The 20517-nt window shown below is 38.8% G+C and overlaps 1 protein-coding gene across 3 annotated transcripts in view; it reads left to right on the top strand.

Annotated features, from left to right (window-relative positions):
- Positions 1-14167, top strand: part of DST (dystonin) — a 306520-nt gene extending 292353 nt beyond the window's left edge. For all 3 annotated transcript variants that reach the window (XM_010566374.1, XM_010566375.1, XM_010566376.1), the window contains 8 exons: positions 294-448; positions 614-688; positions 1545-1562; positions 4615-4732; positions 7831-8027; positions 8511-8621; positions 11420-11543; positions 12936-14167. In XM_010566374.1, coding sequence (XP_010564676.1) covers positions 294-448; positions 614-688; positions 1545-1562; positions 4615-4732; positions 7831-8027; positions 8511-8621; positions 11420-11543; positions 12936-13201 — 1064 coding nt within the window. In that variant the 3' untranslated portion in view covers positions 13202-14167. The remainder of the gene's footprint in view (positions 1-293; positions 449-613; positions 689-1544; positions 1563-4614; positions 4733-7830; positions 8028-8510; positions 8622-11419; positions 11544-12935) is intronic.
- Positions 14168-20517: the final 6350 nt, after the last annotated feature.

Raw genomic sequence — 20517 nt, 5'->3', positions numbered from 1 at the left:
AAAAAAAAATAATAATACATATATCTTACAGTTTAATCTGTGCTCTTGCTTCTGTGTCTCTCTTCAAGCCACACTATGATACTCATTTTAATCCAATATCTAGGTAACACTGAAGATCCAGATTGTTTTTTCAGAAAGATTCCTTCGCTCTGTTGAATGTCCTTGGGTTCTTTGATAAGCATTGTCTGTCACTTAGTGTCTAAAAACCTTTTAATGTTTGTGATAAAGCCTTTCATTGTAATGGGATTGAAAAGCCAAAAAACTTAGCTTTTGTTGTTGTCTTTATCTTACAGAATTCCCAACAAGCCGGCTTGAAATGAGTGCTGTTGCAGACATTTTTGATAGAGATGGTGATGGATATATTGACTACTACGAATTTGTAGCAGCTCTTCATCCAAACAAGGATGCATACAAGCCTCTCACAGATGCTGACAAAATTGAAGATGAGGTACATTTTCTGCTTTCTTAGATTGCACTCTATTCTACTGCAGTCATGTTCTTTAATGAGTAATTTTATTTGCACTCCTACGTGATTTGAAGTTTACCAGTTACACAGATATTTAGAAATGTGATATTACCAGTAAAGTAATCATCCAGTTGTGTTTTTTTGCAGGTTACAAGACAGGTAGCTAAATGTAAATGTGCAAAGCGGTTTCAAGTGGAACAGATTGGGGATAACAAGTACAGGGTAAGTCTTCTAAGGACCTTCTTAGTTCTTTCAATTTAGAGATTCTTCGTATGACATGGTTATACAAGGAACTAGGCTATATTAATTTACAGGTATTTGTATGACAACTATATGTTTTCTTACTTTAAGCTTGTCTAAATTTGTGGTTCTTTTCCTGTTAGAACATATAGGCTAAAAATATGGGAAAAAGCTGCTGCTTATATTTATTTTCACTGAAACTGCTGAAACTGTTTTCAATGTATGGGAATTTCTAAAAGCTAACTGCATGCATGCATACATACATACAACAGATCCTTAAAAGCCAATCTTTTTGCCTGGATACCTGAAGTGTTTAAACTGTAGCTGATTTTCTGTTAGTTTCGTAGAAACAGTGGTATTTTCCTGTGGTATTGTGTTGTACTTTTAAAATCTTTTACCAAAGTGTATTCAGTCACTTTTATCCTCCCTTGTTATTTTATTGGAGCATGCTATTCCTTCTGAAGAAGTACAAGAAACATGTTAAGATATCTGCAGAATGATTTTAGGTCACAGAAAAATAAATACCACATTGTAGAGAAAGATCTCTACCCCTAGATTCAATACCCGGAACAATTTGAGATGAAATATGCAATATTTGGCTAAGAGAGTTTACTGAGTACTTGTAGATGATTGTAAAAGACCAGAAAGACAGCAATAGGAAGGAAACAAAGGCCTTGAATATTTTTCAATATTCAGTCTCCGGATGGTTAGCTACCTGCTCTGAAGTAGATACTTTATTTAGAATGTCTGATGTGTTAGTTTGCATGTGTTCTTGAGTCATATAGAGAATTTCCTGTAAACTAATCGTGTCTTTCTTCCATTTTTCATTTCTTATCAGTTCTTCCTGGGAAATCAGGTATAAACCAGTGGAATGTGTTATGAAGTTTCTTTTTTTCTTTTTTTTTTGTTTTCCTAACACATAGTGATTTAAGCTTGCAATGTTCAGTCTTCTTACCATCCTTTCATCTTCAGCTAATTCATTGCTGGTCAGCTGTGGTATTTCTTTAAATGCTATGGAACATTCCTTTGTCTCAGGATCCCTCTTCTTCAATCCCTCACCTGCTTTTTTGGCCATTTTCTTCATTAAGGAGATTACTTTTAAAGGAACCAGATAATGGTCAGCAGCAATCCCCATAGTAAAAAATCTTGAGCATTTAAACTGCAATTTTAGTATTACTATTATTTTCTCAGTTTTCAGTTTTATAGCAGAATGCTTCAGAATTCTATGTTGTATTTTTTTAGGCTATCAGATTAAAGGCTAATCACAGTAAACACAGATCCCAGTGTCATATCACTTATTTATTGCAAATTAGGCAAAAAATGCTTTCATCTTCAGAAAAAAAAAAATCCCTGTGCAGTCAAGCAGACTGAGAGAACCTGGCTGATTGTTGGTATTTTATATACTAACGCAGTGAATCATTAAATACATATTTTGGAAATAGGCAAATTAAACTTGCTGTTCCAGTTTAGACTGTTTCCTTTCCCAAAGTGTTTTCAAAGAGCTATGGCAGGTCTATAGTATATTGGAGCTGTGTTTGAGAATACTTTTTGTCAATTGGGTCATCAGTGAGTCATGCCAGAGTGGCACTGTACAGTGGTACAGAGAGGATACTCTTAACTGGTGCTCGCTTACTCCTGTGGTTCATGCTGATACACAGCTTCTTAAATTGTTAAATCATGCTTGCCTTATGAGAATGGAAATACGTTACACAAACTGGATACCATTAGTATCTTATTCATGCTCTTACAAAGGCAATAATATGTATAATCCATTCTGGGTATGCTGGTGTTAACAGCATTAGCCATTTTAAATCTAGAGATGTTGAAAATGTAGTTGCATTCTTATTTATTGGCAAAGCCTGTTGAAGTATAGAAGAAAGCACAAAGAGCAGTGGGTAATCTTACCACATACCTCAAGCAGTATATCTAAGTAATAATTTAAAATGTTTTCCACATATACAACAAGCCTCTATCTGAAAAGACTGTTTGAAATTCTGTTAATCCTCTTATCTGCCATCTGTACTGTTAGATCTGGGAAAAACCCAGTATGTTTTGAAAGCATCTAACTCTTACTGGTACAGAACAGCATCACAGTAAAAAGCACTTACAGCAAGTTGGCTTCAGTGACGGTGATGTTATATGGCTACTGTCAAGAACAGTCCTTTTTGTAGCTTAAACTAGACTTCCTTTATGTTTTTATCCCAGTGTTTTTACCTCTGATTACTTTAAACAATGGTAAATATTGTTCAAGGAAAGTTGGTATCCAGGCCATATCCATTTTAAGAAAGAAATTGACTGTATTGCTATTAGGAAAAATGCCTTGATAGATACCTGCGTTAATTCTCCAGAAGCCCCACTGTCTGAATTAACCACAGCCTAGGCAGTTTCCAAAGTGTATCTGACCCTTGGTATAGTTGCCTAATGGAGTCTAACTGAAGAATTAAATTGGGATGGGGAAAAAATAAATAAAGAAAAAAGATAGGATCTTTAAAACCTAGAAAAAATTCACCTTAGAAACAAGCCAATGAAAATAAACAGCATCGATTTGGATGCCATTTCTCTTCTTAACTTTGATCTGCATATGTAAAATGGTTCTTTGTTCAGCACATACTGAATGCATTATTAAAAAGTAATGCTCATGTGAATGTTCTTATATATAACAACGAATTTTATTATTGAATTAAGCAGCAAGCTTTACTTTTGTTTGGTTCCTAAAAGTAATATTCCTTTAAACTTACTCTCTCTTCTTGGCTTAAGTAGTACCAAACAACTGAAGTCATTTAACAAGTAGGGAGCATGTTTGTGTGGTTTGCATTTAAAGCATTTCAGTCCCCTCACTGGAGCAAGTAGGTACAGTTGAACTATGGCCATCCTTCTCCAAGGGTCAAAGATTTTCCCAAAGAGGGACAATTTGATTCCCATTGGTTTCAGTGAGTGCTCTGCATGTTTGTGTGTGAAAGCACTACACTTGGCCTGATGATCTGATATCAAAATAAATATTTTAGTGGCCCTGGCTAAAAAGTACTGAATTCTTCTGGTTAGTTTTCATGAGATTGTGTGGTCAACGTTTTGGTCATGTTTTCTTTGATCCGGATTTGAATGGCGATACTCCATACAGGTTTTGTTATACAGGGTCCAGGAACAAAACATAGGCCTGGCCATCAGCCCAAAGGAAGAATGGGCTAGTACAAGATTTAGTATGAAACAGGTTTTTGTGTACCTTTAATTGTGAAGAACCTCGATGTGTAGACAGAGGAGCAACAGTTTATAACAAAGGACAATAATGATAGCTATCAATCATTTATTGCTTCTTCAGTGTTCCCTTCCCCATGTGCACCGCGTTGTTAGGCGAGCAGTGTCATTGCTATAACTGGAAATACACCTGTAAATGAATCAATTGATAGAACTGTGCAACATTCGTAATACATTGAATTTCCAGCCCACATACTGATCATTTAAAGCGATGCTGCCTTCCTTTCAGCTGATGTTATTAAAAACTAGGCTGTTGCAGAAGAGAGTTTGCTTACTATTTTAACAATGAAGTAATGCAAATAGGTCTTCATTAATGTGCACAAACGCAGACTGTAACCAATTAAATAATATGTTACTAATTTTGCTTCTTTTATGAGCTCAGACACTTGAGAATCAAGCATAAAATTAAACCTGAGATTCTTTCTTACCATCCTGCCATCTCCTTTGGATTAATGCAGCGGCATCTGATTTGAAATCTTAACAGCTTTAATAATCTGCATAAATAAATCTGATTTTTTTAGCATTTACTAATTATTAAATATCAAAATAAACTTTTTAAGGTGTCTGATTTTTAACCTATCAGCACTGAACTGCATCTGAATGACTGAGAACCTCAGACTGTTGTTTGATTTTTTTTTTTTTTTTTTTTATTGCAGTTTGGTGACTCTCAACAACTGCGCCTTGTTCGTATCCTAAGAAGTACAGTCATGGTTCGTGTTGGAGGTGGCTGGATGGCGCTTGATGAGTTCTTAGTAAAAAATGATCCTTGCAGGGGTATGTAACACAACTGTTAAAATGGATGTGCAGATAATTATTTGGATATAGTCACTGTTCATTGTCTCAAGATGGAGACTGAATTGTATAAAATGCCAGTTCTGTAAACATCATCTCACAAAATGTCATGTAATGATCTGTTTTTGTAAACTTTAAATCCCATGGTTAAGATCCTCTTCACTTGTACTGATGTATGTCTAGAATAACTGTGTTGTCTTCTGTGCAGTTCCTCCAGCATTAGAGTGGTGTAATTAAGAATTGAACTGAGCCCAGATAAGAGTTTATGGCATGTAAACTGCATGTATGACTTTGCAGAAATAGCACACAGAAACTTCTCTTGACAAGAGAGCAGTTTTAAGGCAATTGAATTGAAGAGTAACAACAATGGAAAAAACTTTTCTGGCTAGTGGCTGCACCCAGGCTTTCAGGCTCTGCTTTCGTAGCCCTGTCTTTTCGTTGGCATCCTCCCCAGAAACACTTTGCAGGGCCCTGAGCCTTGTACCAAGCAATTGGAAAATGCTCTGGTCAGGAGGACTTTGTGCTCTGGGGAAGCGGGGAGAGCTCTATTGCCATGCCTTCCAGGGCATTGTATCAAATGCATTGTTTTGTCAGTACACAGCAACGTAATGAAAGCCTGCTTCTGTAGTGGGAAAGTAGGCTCTGTCAAGCACCATTCTTGGAGGAACAGCTGGAGATAGGAAAGAAGCCATTTGTGAAGGGATTGGGAGACACAAGTCAAAAGTAGTCCGAGTAGTAAAATTGCAGAAAGTATAATAATGACTGTGTTGAGAGTGAGCTTGGCATTCTGTAACTAGGTAATTCTATCCCATTAACTAGCAGCATTAAATTTACTGCATTTTTACCTCTCAGGGGTTTTGTAGGATCGCAATCAATATTGTAATAGCGCAAGAACAGTACAAAGGAGTTCAGGAGAAGCAAGTGAGTTAGTGAAGACAGAGACATTAGCTGTCCTGGAGACCTTACTTCAGTGTCCGCTGTCTCACACAGCTCCTACTTTGGGACCAGGGTTTCTAAACAGTTTGATACAGACCTTGAGAGGGTGGAGAGCTTGTATTTGTAGCAATTGTCATGCTAAGTCAAGGATGTTACGTCCAAAAAGAAGCTACCACAAAACGCCATAAGGACTGACAGTGTGCCACTAATGCCTAGAAACCTTTGTCTACAGGCTACCATGAAACTTCTTATCATAGTATCATAAAAGAGCTGTCATAACCTTGTAATGACATCTGAGTTTTTCAGCAGTATTAAAAATAGTCCTTTTGCTTACCAATATATTGCATATATTGTTTACTAAAGAAATGTAACAGTAATATTACATTTATTGGTGTTGGACCACAGGTCTAACTGAAAATTAGCACCTGATTCTGCACCTGCTACTATAGGAAAGTCATTTATGCCTGCAGAACCATCCTTACTTTATAGCTTTCTACTCCTGTTCCTCAAAAGTGCACAGTAGTGGAAAATGAAATGTGCCTCAAAATATCTGACTTCATTGAAGGGTTGACTTGATTAGTTTTGATGTATCCCAAAGATTTTTCTCAGGCCTATTGACAGGTAGACACTTGCAATTCCAGTTGGGTTGACGCTGAGAGATACAGTACTTAAAAACTAAATAATCTATTGGAATTACTTATTACTGTCCTCCAATTAAGAGTCCTTTGGAACTTTATCCCCTTTTCTTTAATAAACCGTGTATTCTATGTATCTCTGTAGTATTTTCTATAGTACTTTATCACTTTTTCATGGGAAATACATGAGCAGATGTCTAAGTCAGTATAGTGGGTCTAAAGGAATACCAATCTCTAAAATCATCGAGACACTGGACATTGTGCATTGGAACCTAATCCTAGTCTTGTTGAAGTCAGTGATGCAAAGTAGTCATGGATGTCAGTGGTGCAGGATCAGACTTTTCCTTAAGCACTTCACCTAGCAAATCTGCATTTCTGCCAAGGGCTTCTCGTGTATTTGGATATATCACATTTCAAAGAACTGTTGTCATAAACAGCTTTAAAAGCATTGGACCTAGTTATATAAAATCATTGTAGCTTATATTACTTCTTTATGTCAGCAGATAAATAGCATTACACAAGTATACTTGGGACTGCAGCTGAGTCTGTCCAAGCGCTGTTTCCTTTTGGCCTGGTGCTCCGAGTCTCTTGCATATGCAGCTGCTGTACTTGATTTCTTCTCCTGCTAATGATTTTCTTTAATGTGACCCATGTCCTGTGTCATTTTTTCTAGTTCATCATCATGGGAGTAAAATGTTACGTTCGGAATCAAACTCTTCAATTACCACTCAGCCTACTATAGGTTGGCAAACCCCTCTCTTTGTCTCCTTCTCCTCCTCTTCTCCTCTGTCTTCATTTCCTTCCCACTTTTTAAATATATATACTTTTAACAATATGCTTCACCCATCATATTAGCTTAATGTGTTCCTACACGGGCTGGTGCTTTGCAAGCTAATTTTTTTTGACACGCTTGAAGAGTGTTTCAAAAACAATTGTCATTCACACTGACACAGTTAAATGCTAACGTGTCTTGGCATCTATTCTTGCGGAACATTCTCTCATATTTGTGTTTGTATGTGTGTGTGAGTGCTTAGCCACCAATTACCTCATCATAGTTTGGATTTTATGTTCATCATTGCATGTTGCCAGACTACATAACTTTGTAGTTTTGAATAAATATATTTGCTGCTTTCCTGTAATTTGTACTTAGCAATTTCTTCTGGAACATCCAAGCAAGTAGTATTTATTATGAGTAGCTGTAGAGTTAGCAAAACTGCTCATCAGGTTGTGTCTATGTATCAATAGTTGATTGATTAACAATGATTCAGCATGTTGAGCATTCCATTATCACGCTGACTTCCTTTGACAGTGGTTCATTCCTGCTGGCATAAAGTATTAGAATAAGTGAGTTCTGCACATAACTCTTCTGTGTCCAAAATAAATGCATTACACATTAATGCATTTTATTTATTCTTAAAATCTGTTGGAGTTGGCATGGCAAAAATGACAATAAACAGCCTTGTGACGATTTTCATGTCTTGACTAAATTAACACCTTTCTTTGCTGCAGCTAAAGGGAGGACAAATGTGGAGCTGCGTGAAAAGTTCATTTTGGCAGATGGTGCCAGTCAGAGCATGGCAGCTTTCCGACCAAGGGGCCGTAGATCACGACCCTCTTCAAGGGGTGCTTCTCCCAACAGATCTACTTCTCTGTCAAGTCAAGCTGGCCAGGCAGCTGCCCCGCAAGCAGTTGCTACAACTCCAAAGGTGAGGAGAAACATGCAAAACTGCACTGGTTAACAAATGGGTTACAGGTTTTTTTTTTATCACCCCACCCCCCCCCCCCCGCGCTCCAACAATATTGGTGCTTTCCCTAGTTGATATGGAAGAAGTATCTCAATTTTATTTCATAGTCTGGGGAGGATCTGAGAAGTCTTTTCGGTATATTTCCTCTGCTGTTTGTTTGCGACACAGGAATAGAAGAATTCTTTACTTTTAAGGTGCTGCATGAACTAACTGGCAATTTCGGAATTCCTCTCAAAGAGCAATCTACCCCTCCATTTAGTTTAAAAGAAAAAAAAAAAAGCTCTGCCATCTCTTTGTTTCAGAACATTTGTCATAACTCTTTCTGCTTAGTTTTTATTTCTACTATGAGATTTGATCTCCCTGTGAAAGCCTGGGTATCCTTCTCCATGACATTGTTTTCCATCTACTGTCCTTCATGTTTTGATTTGCCATTGTTTCATACAGACACCACATCATTTAACACGCAACTATGGTAAACCATGGTTGACAAACAGCAAAACTTCAACTCCTTCTAAGGCACCAGAAACCTCAGACGATCGAGGGTCAGCTGCAGAGGTACAGTAAGGACAGAGATTCTAGTCTAATGACCTTCCTTCACTAAAACTGTCACTTCACTAACAGCCACTAGAGTTTCAGTGCTTCAGAGCTGCAACAACATTTGCATATTAATGCATTGTCTTTTAGACCTTTGTCAAACTATTTCTTTCCTTCCCCCCCCCCCCAAGTCTTCTTTTTGATGTTCTGTTGTTATGGGGTTTGACTTTTAGGAAAACTCAGCCTCAATGAATTTATGTTTAAGGTGCAAATGGCTAATAAATTGTAACAGTATGCAATGAACTGGTTGAGCAAATGTGGAGAAGTTTTGGGGTGGTTTTTTTTGTTTTGTTTTAAATAAAACAGTTCATATACTTTGAAGGTTTTTTCCCTAAAATTGTTTATTTTGAGTTCATAAAGTACTGTAATATTCATGAACTGCAGGAATGAGATTAATAAATCATGATCTCCAGTGCAAAATCACTAAATAAAGAAATACCCAATCACTGTGAAGAAGACGGCACAAAAGACTGACTGTGATATATAAATCTTTCCAACAACTGAAGGTTTTGTTTAGGGAGCTAGTGACCAATTGTTGCTCTACTAAGATAGCTATTTGATGACTTAACAGGAAACGAGCTTTGGTCTTATTTCCAGCCCATGACTTACATAGAAGTTGCTAGAGTAGCAGTTAGGGTTGTGCTGGCAATTAAGCTGTATGACCAAAATTTGAATGGTCTTGGAGCCAAAGTGTCTTCTCTAATGTCATTACAGTCAGTGAAAAGATTGCAGCTGGATCAGGCTGCAAACTGACTTGTCACTTGTAGGAGTTACCCTTGCTCTGGGTTAGACGGAGGGCTTGGTGAGGGGAAGCTTGTGCTACCATCACCTCTGTTATATCTGCTTTTCACAAAGCTGCACTTTGATGCCTATTGCTATTTATGTGGCACCTTCTGGTGCTAAGTTTACGTGACCTCGGCATGGCTTTGCTCAAAGATGCATAACAAACTTTTCACTCCCTCCTTCTGTGCAAGTGGGTGTGTTACTTGTGCACACTGCAAGCGTGTGTATGTGTACAGCACTTCAAGCACATGGTGCTGTTGCTTAGAATGATTAACAATAGCACGAAGTTTAGTCAGTTGTCAGTTTCTAGTATATTCTTGTGTTTTCTTTCATCTCTTAGCTGGTAACTGAATTGTAAGATTAATTGATGGTACTTTGAAGGGTTTATAGACATGGAAGGGTGTTGTTTTCATTTGAGTAACAATGAGGTGAAAGCAGTTGGCATTGATTTCAAATGGTGCCATTGTATTTCTCACCTGCTCTTACAACTGCCAGTGGATTCAGTGAGTTTCTTTTATGTAAACCACCATGGTTTAAGATTATAAATGGAATGAGTGGGGTGGGGTAGGTTGCACTGAATTTCTGAGGCATTCTGCAGCATTTTCTGCCCAAGAGAGCGGTTATTTATTTTATATGTAGACTGCATTTGGGTTTAGGGCAAAACTGAAGAACAAGCTTGATCTCTTCTTCTTGCACTAGTGATTGTATCCCAGCGCCTTGCCCAAAGTGCAGTAGCACTTTGACGAGTATTCCCTTTCTTCTTATCCTCCCAAGCAGTCTCTGTGTAGCTGAGATTTCCGAGGTGTGGCTGGCTGGCTGTTAAGCACTTGTACTTGGCTTTTAAGAGAGTTTTACCGTTGTGACCATCCCTGTCAGAGCCAGCAGATTGTCTACTCTGTAGCATCTCAGTGCTCTTTTGTTCAGATGTGCCAGAAGTGCTCCAAGATGGCAGCTGCCGGACAGGCTCCTGCTGGACCTCTGCTCAGTGCTTAGCTCTAGGCAGCTCCCAACGCACTCCTCTGGTTTTCTTGGTTTTCAGTACCTACCTAATTCTACCCCACCATGTATGGGGATCAAAGGTACAGAACACAAGATCCTGGGATCCAGGCCACGCAACGCACCGTATTCATCACTGCAGTGTTTGCTCTTCTTTTTGGATATTTGCTTAGCGTTTTTGTGTTGATTAAATGAATATGAATACTGTAGTTTTCCTCTTATTTGCATACACCTCCTATCTAGTATGTTACATGCATTTTGAGACTTGAGGATTTAATTCTTGTGGCTTTGAAAGAAATCTTCCCATTTGGGGCAGGCTGTAAATCAAGACTCATTTTATTTCAGAAATGAGAAAGCAGGCAAGGTAAGACTGTGGAATAGAGACATTTCAGACAATATATTGATAACAAGAACTTTTTAAATTAGTCCTATGTCTTTTTTCTGATTTTTTTTTTTCCTAGCAAAAGCTTTTGAAATTTGGTGGTTTTGTTTTGCCTTCAAAATATTTATAAAATTGAAATAAATATGTTCACTACCTATAACCACAGTCAGAATGGTGGAAAGTCAAGCTGTGCAGACATAAAACCTCAAGTACTTGTCTCTGTTTAAGTCATGTACCATCAACTAATCTTACGTGCTTGACTAATTATAAGAAGGTAGCATTTTTCTTTCTTTATATGCATTGAAATACACACAAAGAATGCTGAAATGTTAATGTCAAACAGACTGCTGAAGTGATTGTTGTTGTTGTTGGTTTACATTTGGACTACTTCAAATACTAACTGCTAAAGGAATGTTCAAAACTTCACATCGTGAAAAATGTCCGTAGTGACTCAAACCAGCATTTCAGATTCACAGTGAATGTTGTTATGATGATCATATTGTAAGCTATGTACTACCTAATACCAGACCTTATCTTCAGTAGTGACAGTTGAAAAAAGTTTTTTTGGTTTGGGTTTTGGTTTTTTTTTTGTGCATAGGGAACACCAATTCAAGGAAGTAAACTCAGATTGCCAGGATATCTATCAGGGAAGGGTTTCCACTCTGGAGAAGACAGTGGCATCCTGTCAACAGCAGCTACCAGAGTTAGAGCTCAGTTTGCAGGTAAGTGTCTTGATTTTAGAGCTTGATCTACCACTTGCTTGGTTTTCCACCTGAACACTTATGGTCACATTAGGATGTGAGGGACATGTCAGAAGAGTGGGAAGGATTGAAAGTCCTACTGTCTCTACATTAGTATTGCCAAGGGTGCACATAATCAAGGTAATGGTCCTCTGTTCACATGGTTGCACAGCAGGTGTGTTCAGGTCTGGATGTGCAAATTCATGACTGCAACCTTCTTGACAATTGTATCTCTGATGTGTCTGCCTAAGGAACTAGGGAAGAAGTATTTACTAAAAAGAAAGGGTTCAGTTCTTCCCAGTATTCAAGTTATGCTTAGCTGTGATGGAGCAAAGGGGTCACTTGAAAAAAATGGACAAGTCATGATTGAAAGAACAACTGCAGGGAGCAGCTGTAGATGACCTTACTAATGAAATATCCCATAGAGAATTTTAAAACAGTATACAAAAAAAGCAAACAGTGAAGCTGTGCTTCTCCAGGATCCTTCTCCAGGATCCTCAGAGCAGCTCTGTATAAGGGAGAGGGTGAGATGGTTAGAACAGAAGACAGCTCTTCTAGCTTTGCCTCACATCTTAAGCTCTGCAGAGCATACTGAGCAGTACTGGAAAATCCTGTTCAGAGAGTACATGTCTTTTATAGGTGATTTCAAAAATGAGCCACCTAAAATTTCAGTTTCAACTTGGTGTTCTTCACCCATACAGGGAACCAGTTTTGTCAAGATCAAAAATATTCAATATTCAATTGGAAAATTATGAAAAACCACATTAATGATTTTCTGTTTAAGATTCTTTGTTGCGGTTTTTTTCTTCAAGGCACGTTGTCTGGGCAGGCTTTCACTTTAGCGGGCTTACTGAGAGGTCATTTACTGGGCCCTTTGTTTGGGAGAATGTATACTCTGCCCTTGTTTACTTGCAGCTTTCAACTGTATGGTTTTGATTTTTAAAAAAGAGGAGTATACATTTAAATATCAGGATATTCATCTGCATCTCCAAGGTACCTATATCGAGAAATCCTGAATGCATGAAGATGCCAGATACTGAATTTTTTCAATTCATTGCTGAGAAAATGGCAGGGGAAAGAAAGGTTCTGGCTGTTGAGTGAATAGACAATGCATGTCTAGTAAGTCAAGAAAAGTTGCCAGGATAATATATTTTTAATGAGATGTGCTAGTGACGAGTTAACTATGTCTCAGCATTTGATCTCACATTTCCTTCTCTTTAGTGGGAGATATGGCATCCTCTAGCTTGCCTGGCAGAGGTCTAAAATTTAGTTTGTGCAATGAGGAATTTTGGGGGTCACCAAAGACCTAGGAAAGACCTGCACACCTTTTTCATCATTACCTCTAATACTGATGGGTATCTCCTCTCTTTCTAGAAACCAGAAGAACTCCAAGCAGACCTGGAAGCCGAGCAGGAAGCAAGGCTGGCAGTAGGTCAAGTAGCCGCCGAGGCAGTGACGCATCTGACTTTGACATTTCAGAAATCCAGTCTGTATGCTCAGATATGTCAGAGACTGTTCCTGCTACAAGCAGACCGACACCCCGAGCAGGTTCTCGGCCAGGATCAGCCAAGCCTTCTAAAATTCCAACTCCTCAGAGAAGGCCACTAGCCAGCAAATTAGACAAGTCCTTGAAGAGATAATATGATTGGTTTCATAAAGGTCTTTCCTTTTGCATTAAGTATTTAAGTTCGTAAGATGTAAAATATTATGTAGAAATTACTGTGAAATATCGCAAGAGGTGGATTTTTAATTCTGCAGATGGCCTTATTTGTGTATTTGTCGTCTTATTTTATGTGTATCATTTTTGTCAGATTTTTTTTCGTTTATGCCATATCCTGTGGGAAGAGAGAAGAGTTTTAATGTAAACTAACAGTTGTACACAGTAATGTGTAGAAAGTACACTAAAAATAATTGCCGAATGTACAGTGTACTGAATGTACAGTAAGTCTCTGCAACCTCAATAAAATAGGCCTATCACTATGTCATTAGTTAACGGTAAAGGATACCTCATGATTTTTCTTGAAAAAAGAAAAAGAGAATACTAAAAAGCCAAAAGACACAATGACACATTTTGAGCTAGCGAAACAAACACTAAAGGATGTACGTCAAAACTACTAAGGAATACGAACGCACATTCACAGTACCCTTATTTATACAGCATCTCTCAGAGAACTCACAGAGTTAATTAAGCACTCCCCAGTAATATGATACTCCAATACCTTGCAGCATTTCTGTGCCATTGCTTTCAATGAGGCCAGACACATTCTGGATATCCAAACTATTATTCTGTAAGAATATCAATATAAAGTGTATTCATGTAAATGTGAGGTTTTCTTTTGCTTGAGTGGATGGTAGCACTGTATCATTGAACTCATTTTGTATCAAAGCAATTTTGCTTGCAGAAAGCTCCAAAATAAACATGTCCCTTAACTTTATTTCTATTGTATTTCTTACTTCACAGGAAGATAATATTCTGCGTTATGTTTTAGGGCATATATAATTTCAGATGACCAATAATTACCATAGGCTTTAATGTAATTTCCCATTATCAGCAATCAGATTTTGGTTAGCTACTGTATTTGTTTAATAAAACACTAAATTGCACATGTCAGGTCATATGTAATTATTGTGTGTCGACAATTATTTTCTCCATATTAAACTGTGACACTTATATACCATGTATGAAAGGCATAAATAGTAATTCTGTTGCTCTTTTTGTCAGTGAAATATTTTTGCCATTCATGGATTCTTTGAAAGGATTAATAATAGTACATTTTCAGTGGAAAAAGGATGCAGCTTCAAATGGGAGAGCTGTAGAATGGCTGGGTAGATGCTGTAGTAAGTAGTGACAGAATCCCTAGACATGCAGAATGCTTTTTGATAACATCAGAAAGACTCAGGTAGAATTTGGCCAGGGTGGCAGAGCAAATAGTCTAAACCTGACCGTTCATATACCAGAAAATGGTGTACCTTCAGTCCAGGAATTGTAGGGGAAGACTCGTTTATGGTTGGTCCCTTAGCATGCTGAAAACGAAGCAGAAGCTCAGTTGATGACATGCACATAATGGTGATATCTGCATTTGCTGCTAACACTGGCAGTATTACTAAGACGATGATTTCTGAGTTGTCACAGAGCTTCCTACGGACTCACAAGTTGACTCACACAATCAGTTTATAAGAAACAGAAAAACAAAATAATCCTCAAAAGATAATTCAATCGATCAAAATCCACTTGTGTCAGGATTTCCTCCAACACGGAGTTGTACAAGGTTTTTTGGTAAGCAGATAGTAACCAGTCCTACTGCAGCTGGTTTGGGAGTCAGCACACACATTTACTGAATACTAAAGCATCAGTCTCTGCTGCAGTGCTTTATCTTTCTGTGTTTCATCTCTCTCGTTGCTGCTGTTCCATCCAGTGATTGCTTTCCTAGAACATTAAGATACATCAGGATGACTTCAGTGCTTTTTGGAACCCCACACCACCTTTGGGTAGAGAAGTAGTCTACATCTACAGATGCTCACTGAGGCATCTCTGCTTGTCTGCAGGAGAAAGAAAAAGGATAGAGTTTAGGCACTTGCATGGACAACTTGGCTGTAGGAGGACATGGTGCCCAGTGCGACATTCTTCGCGCATTTTGTAACCACGGGACTGATAGTGAAGGGGTAGGGATGGCAAATCTGAGTAACTCCTTTGCAAGAATAGGTACGTAGTTCAGTTCCTTCTATCCCAAATGGACAGAGCAGCTCCCTGTGCATGAGGTAGTGCTGGCACCTAACTGAAGCACCATGTGTGTATACTGTGGTCTTAGCTTAAATGTATTTATAATGCTTTATTAATATTGCAACTGTATGGAATTTTCATGTTGCTATGTTGTAATTTTACAGAAATACTAGAACTGTGACCACCCTCTGAGAAACGCAATGTCGGCTAAAAGAATCCACTTAGTAGTGGATTTCCGTGGATTGTTGGCAACTGCAAAACAGGGGAGGCCAGGACTGGCACAGTGGGGAATTTATGGTCTTCAAAGAATGATCCAGTGTTGGAAACCCAATTAATAGTAAATTAAATAGGACTAGGAATTGTATTTAAAAATCTGTCTCCAGATGTTATACCTTACTCGATTACCTTCTTCCAAAACTGATTTAACTACTTTAGATTGATACTAAGAACTCCCAAAACTAAGAGACTTTCCAAAATTCTGTTCCCTGTGTTACAAAAATCATACTGAAAAAGTCTGAAAATAACCATTGGATCCTCTGCATTTCTGGGACCCAAGGACAAAGCAGCAGAATTTCATGAAAAAGGCATATTGTGGACTTATCGGTAAGTGATAGGTAGCTCAGTTTTAGTGAACTATTTTTGTAAAGAAAGAAGTGGTATTCAGTTTCCATCTTCTGTAATCCGGAAATATTTCTTTTTTGGTACCGGCATAAATGAGAGAAGAAGGATCAACCGTATAACCATATCCCCACCTTGATCATTCGCTTGAGTTTTTACATAACCTCATCATCAGAGAGGCATTTTCTCCGTTTTATTCTCATCTTTCTAGCAGTAGGAGTTGATCATAAATTCACCCAATGTGATGGACGTAAGTAGTGTAAGTACTCAACCTTTTAGTGTGCCTTGGACTCTGTATATTCTGTGATTCTCCTGTGCAGTGAAGGAGCAGAGGTGACGGGGGGGGAAGAAGGGTTGGAAAGCCTCTGGCTGTGACAACCATATTGTTTAATGAATAATGTATATTTACCGCTTGGAAAAGCTGGCTCAGTTCAAGCCTGCTTTACTTTTTCAGTCATTTTCAGCTTTCTGCACTTCCGTTTTGCTGTCTTCAAAATAGGAATTTTCTGAAATCTACAGATGAAACCTGTAAGTAAAAAAACACCAGTAGAAGAGCTAGTGATGCCTTGTGGCCCAGGCATCCTCAGCTTCTTCAGCTTAGGTATTTTGTGAGCCTCTTAATTACATGCTAATAATAATTAATTTAATAATAATAGTAATAATAATAGTAATTCAGGCTTTGCCTGTGGCACGTCTCTTTACAAAAGCATAGGGATGAGGTTATATGCAATCTCAATTTAAAAAGTAATGCATTTTATAAAAATAAACTCTGATGGAAGCAGCTATGCCGTACCATAGTCAGCAGCAACGTTGGTACCTGTAGCCACCTCTGCTGACGTCTGCCATAGGACGGGCGACACTATCTACACCCCACAGCTTGCATAGGAGAGAGGGGCCATAGTGCTTACGTATGTTGGTCACAGTATGTGGCAAGAGGACACGTTGCTGAGCATTTGCTGTAATGTTCTGTAAAGAACCACAGGGATGGAAAATAAGCATTACCTGCTTTGCTGCATCTCAGTACAGCTGCCCTAACGGCTTCCTGGTGTTTCCAGTTCTTAGGCTCTGTGGTGGCATCTGAGCTTATCCTAGGCTAGTGGTATTTAACTAGGCTTTGCCAGAGGAGAGGGTGGTGATGTTAGGAGGTTTATATCTTCACGCAAGGTGCGTGGAATTTTGTAGAACAAAGAAAAAAGGTGCTTTCCCAATGAGAATTGTTCTTTCTGCTGAATTTGAATAACCTGTTTGCAGATGTGGAGGTGGGAGAGATGGTTGGCTTGATTGCTTGGGTTTTTTCCAATAGTGTTGGCAGGTTTAACGCAGGTAGGTTACTCATCTCTGTAGAAAAAGTTATAAAAGAGGAATATTGCAGAGGAAAAGGAAGCTCTTCAGAAATAATGGATGAGGCAGCAGCTTAAATTCCATGTAACTTGCATGAAAATGCTTGGTGGCTGATACTATTGAAGTATTTTTTATGCAGATTGAAGTCCTTCTCTTAAGACTTGTTCTGAGTTTGGCTGTTGCAAATGAACTGGTATCTGACCTGAAGCAAAAAAAGTCTTGGGGGTTGTCATTTCATAATTACGCAGTTCTTCTGAACTGAAATTGTTTAAATAGTCTGAATTGCAGCTCAGGTTGAAGGAAAGAGTGATGAAGGGAAATTGCGTAACTTAGCTGGCATCCTGGATGAGTAAGTTTGAGAAAGTTAATAGATGTGTTCTTAGCACTTGGATGATTGAATATGAGTAAGAACCCCAAACCGTAGATCAGGCCCTGTCAGCACCTACAATGTTTTTTGTTCCTCTAGGAGGAGGCAGCCAGAGTGATGATAGCTCTGTCCTGACAGGAAAAGCTGACTTGGAGCTTTTTGTGGGGGTCACGATGGTCCCTCCAACATTTAGAAAAATATCCAATGCCATTAATTATTTTTTTTTTCTTCTTTTTGGGGCTTGGTCATGGCTCTTCCAAGTCCTCTTTTACTGGCAGAATAACAGGGACCTGGGGATCTATGGAAGAGTTTGCACTGTCTGGGCTATTTTAAAAGGCAATGAGTTCATATGATAAAGAAATAGCTCTATATTTAAAGGTCTATGATCAAAGTATAAGACAAGAAACAAGTCAGTTCAAAATGAGGATGAAAAAAATAGTAAATACTGCAAATATTGAGGAACTCCACATTTGCTGATCAGAAGAGGGGGTGTAGCTTTGCTTCTAGGAACACTGATTTGAAGCTTCGTAGACCAGATCAACAACACAAGGTAATCTGGAGTTAGGTAGTGTTCACCAAAGGCTGCTACAGGAACTGGAGGGTGAAGTAGCTGAGCTGCTACTTGGAGTCCTCTCATCTTGTGAACATGAGAGGATTGAAAAGTGTCTAACATAAAATGCAAGCTTTTTCATAAAAGGCAGTGGTAAGCTCTGGGAAACTGCTGATCAGTTTGGACTTGAAAAAAATCACAGAAGCAATAATAAATGATATATTAGTGGAAACCTGAATAAATATACTATGGAAGAGTTGGCTTAGATTCTGGAGGGAAGTCATGCCTTACAAGCTGCCTGGAAGCCCTTGAAAGGATCAGTTAGTATGGACAAAGGTTGAGATAGACCACATGGCTTTGCAAAAAAAAATTCAAGTTGAAAGAAGTAAGCATTTATGGGATCAGAAGAACGGTCTTCATGAGAGTAAATAGCACATTGAAAGCTAGGAAAGACAGTGTAGGAGAAGGTGGTCAGTTTTAACAGAAAAAGGAGGTCTGCAGTTGGAGCCCTTTTAACACAAAGCTGCAAACGCTGGCTCAGAAGTTCCTGAAGTGCACATTGTTGGAAGGGTGCTCTGGAAAAAAACATCGCTGCCTTTCTGTGATTCATTGCGCCTCTTGGGAGGTGTGCATTGCTTTCCACTGACGCTGAGGATCCCGCAGTGACTAGCTCAGTCCTAGCCAACTAACCTTTAGATGGCTGATTTAAGTAGAACGAATCCCACCTCGAATCAATGAGTTTATTTCTAGCTAAGGGTAACATGGGATGGGATCTTCATGAATGGTTTGGAAGTCTGCACACTTCTGGTGCGCTAAATGTATGTTTAGGGATATGCAGAGCATGGACCAGCATATAATTTAGCACCATTTCTAGTCACATTCAGGAAATGCAAATCAGGTGATATGGGTGGCGAATCCAGTCACATTATTGCTTTCAAAGACTTTAGGAGCTTTTGAGCATTTCTGGGATCCTTCAGCAGCAAACCCAGGTACAAGCGTGTTCCCCTCTGTGTTGCTCCCAGTCACATATAGCTCTGCAAATTCTGTTTCCTTCAGGTTCTCCAATCATTCATCCTACTGGGATCCACTGGCATCAGTGTAAATGAATGCATCTTTCATAGGACACTGGGAGGCCACGCACATTGTCAAGACCCAAACCATTTAAAAACGTAAGTCATTGAAAAGGATACCACACTGACATGTTTCTCTTCCTTCCAAGTGTCCTATGGATCCGAGGAAGATAACAAAAAGGGGGTTTCCCAAAAGACATGAGCTATTCATTACTTTGGTGTGGTTGCTTTGCAGTTTTTCCTCTATTTGCATTCTAAATAAGCACAGTTGAGTGTGGCCATGCATAAATAGGTCTTTCTGGAATGAAGAAAAATAAAAATGAAGTGTTATATTCTGGGTGCGATGAATATTTACTGAAAAATATTTCTTTTAATAGCTCTCCATTCAGTCAGAAGTGAATCCAGAGCACAGTTTGCTATATTGGAACTCAAGGGCAAAGCATAGACATTCATATTAAAGCAAACCTAATTTGTTCTGTAAAAATACAATGAGATGCAGTAAACAAACCACAAATAAATTAGGCAAGGCTAATGCCTTTTTCAAAAGGAAGGCAAAACATTAGCAGGGAATGCTGTTTCCACGCATTGTTGTTGTTTTTACCTTGCAGAGTATATTTGCAAATAGTTGGTACGGTTGTTCTGAACCGTACAGCAGCTCTGCAGCATTTCCTATTAAAATGAGCAAACTGCATTTTCCAGCCTGTGTGCATGGCTCTGTAACAAAAGCTGAAGTGATGCTTTCCGCGGCCAGATGGCGAGGAGGGTGCGTGAGCCCCAGCTCCTGAACTCAGGCTGAACCTTCTGGTTATGGTTCCCCTTGCAGGCACAGCTGCCTCCTCACCCAGGAGACCTGGCAGTGGCTGGAGAGAAATGGCCTGTTGGGAGGCGATGCCTCGTTATTTCTGCCAACGCTCAGGAAGGTTGTTAGCCTGACCACAACATGTTCAGATGCCTTTTTAAGTCCACCGATGTGGTGACGTAGCCAACACAGATTTCTCCATGTGATTTCTTTTTTATACACATGCTGTGTTTACCTGGGAGATGAAATAATGAAGAAATAATCTTTAATCATCTCTTATGCCCACACAATTCAGGGGCATTCCCCCCCCCAGCTTATGAGGACTTATTAAATCTTTCCAGATTTTTGAGGAGGGTTTTGTTCTTGATGATGCAAAAGAATTTTAATATAGCTCTCTCTAAGGGAACAGGTCTTCTTAATTACCAATGGAAACTTCAGCCCCTGAATGAGCTCTTAGTATTTGGTAACTTTAAAGCTTTCCATGCGAGAG

Source organism: Haliaeetus leucocephalus, unplaced genomic scaffold (genome assembly GCF_000737465.1).
Source record: "Haliaeetus leucocephalus isolate CR32 unplaced genomic scaffold, Haliaeetus_leucocephalus-4.0 Scaffold207, whole genome shotgun sequence".
Classification (NCBI taxonomy): domain Eukaryota; kingdom Metazoa; phylum Chordata; class Aves; order Accipitriformes; family Accipitridae; genus Haliaeetus; species Haliaeetus leucocephalus.
This window is presented reverse-complemented; position numbering and strand designations above follow the sequence as displayed.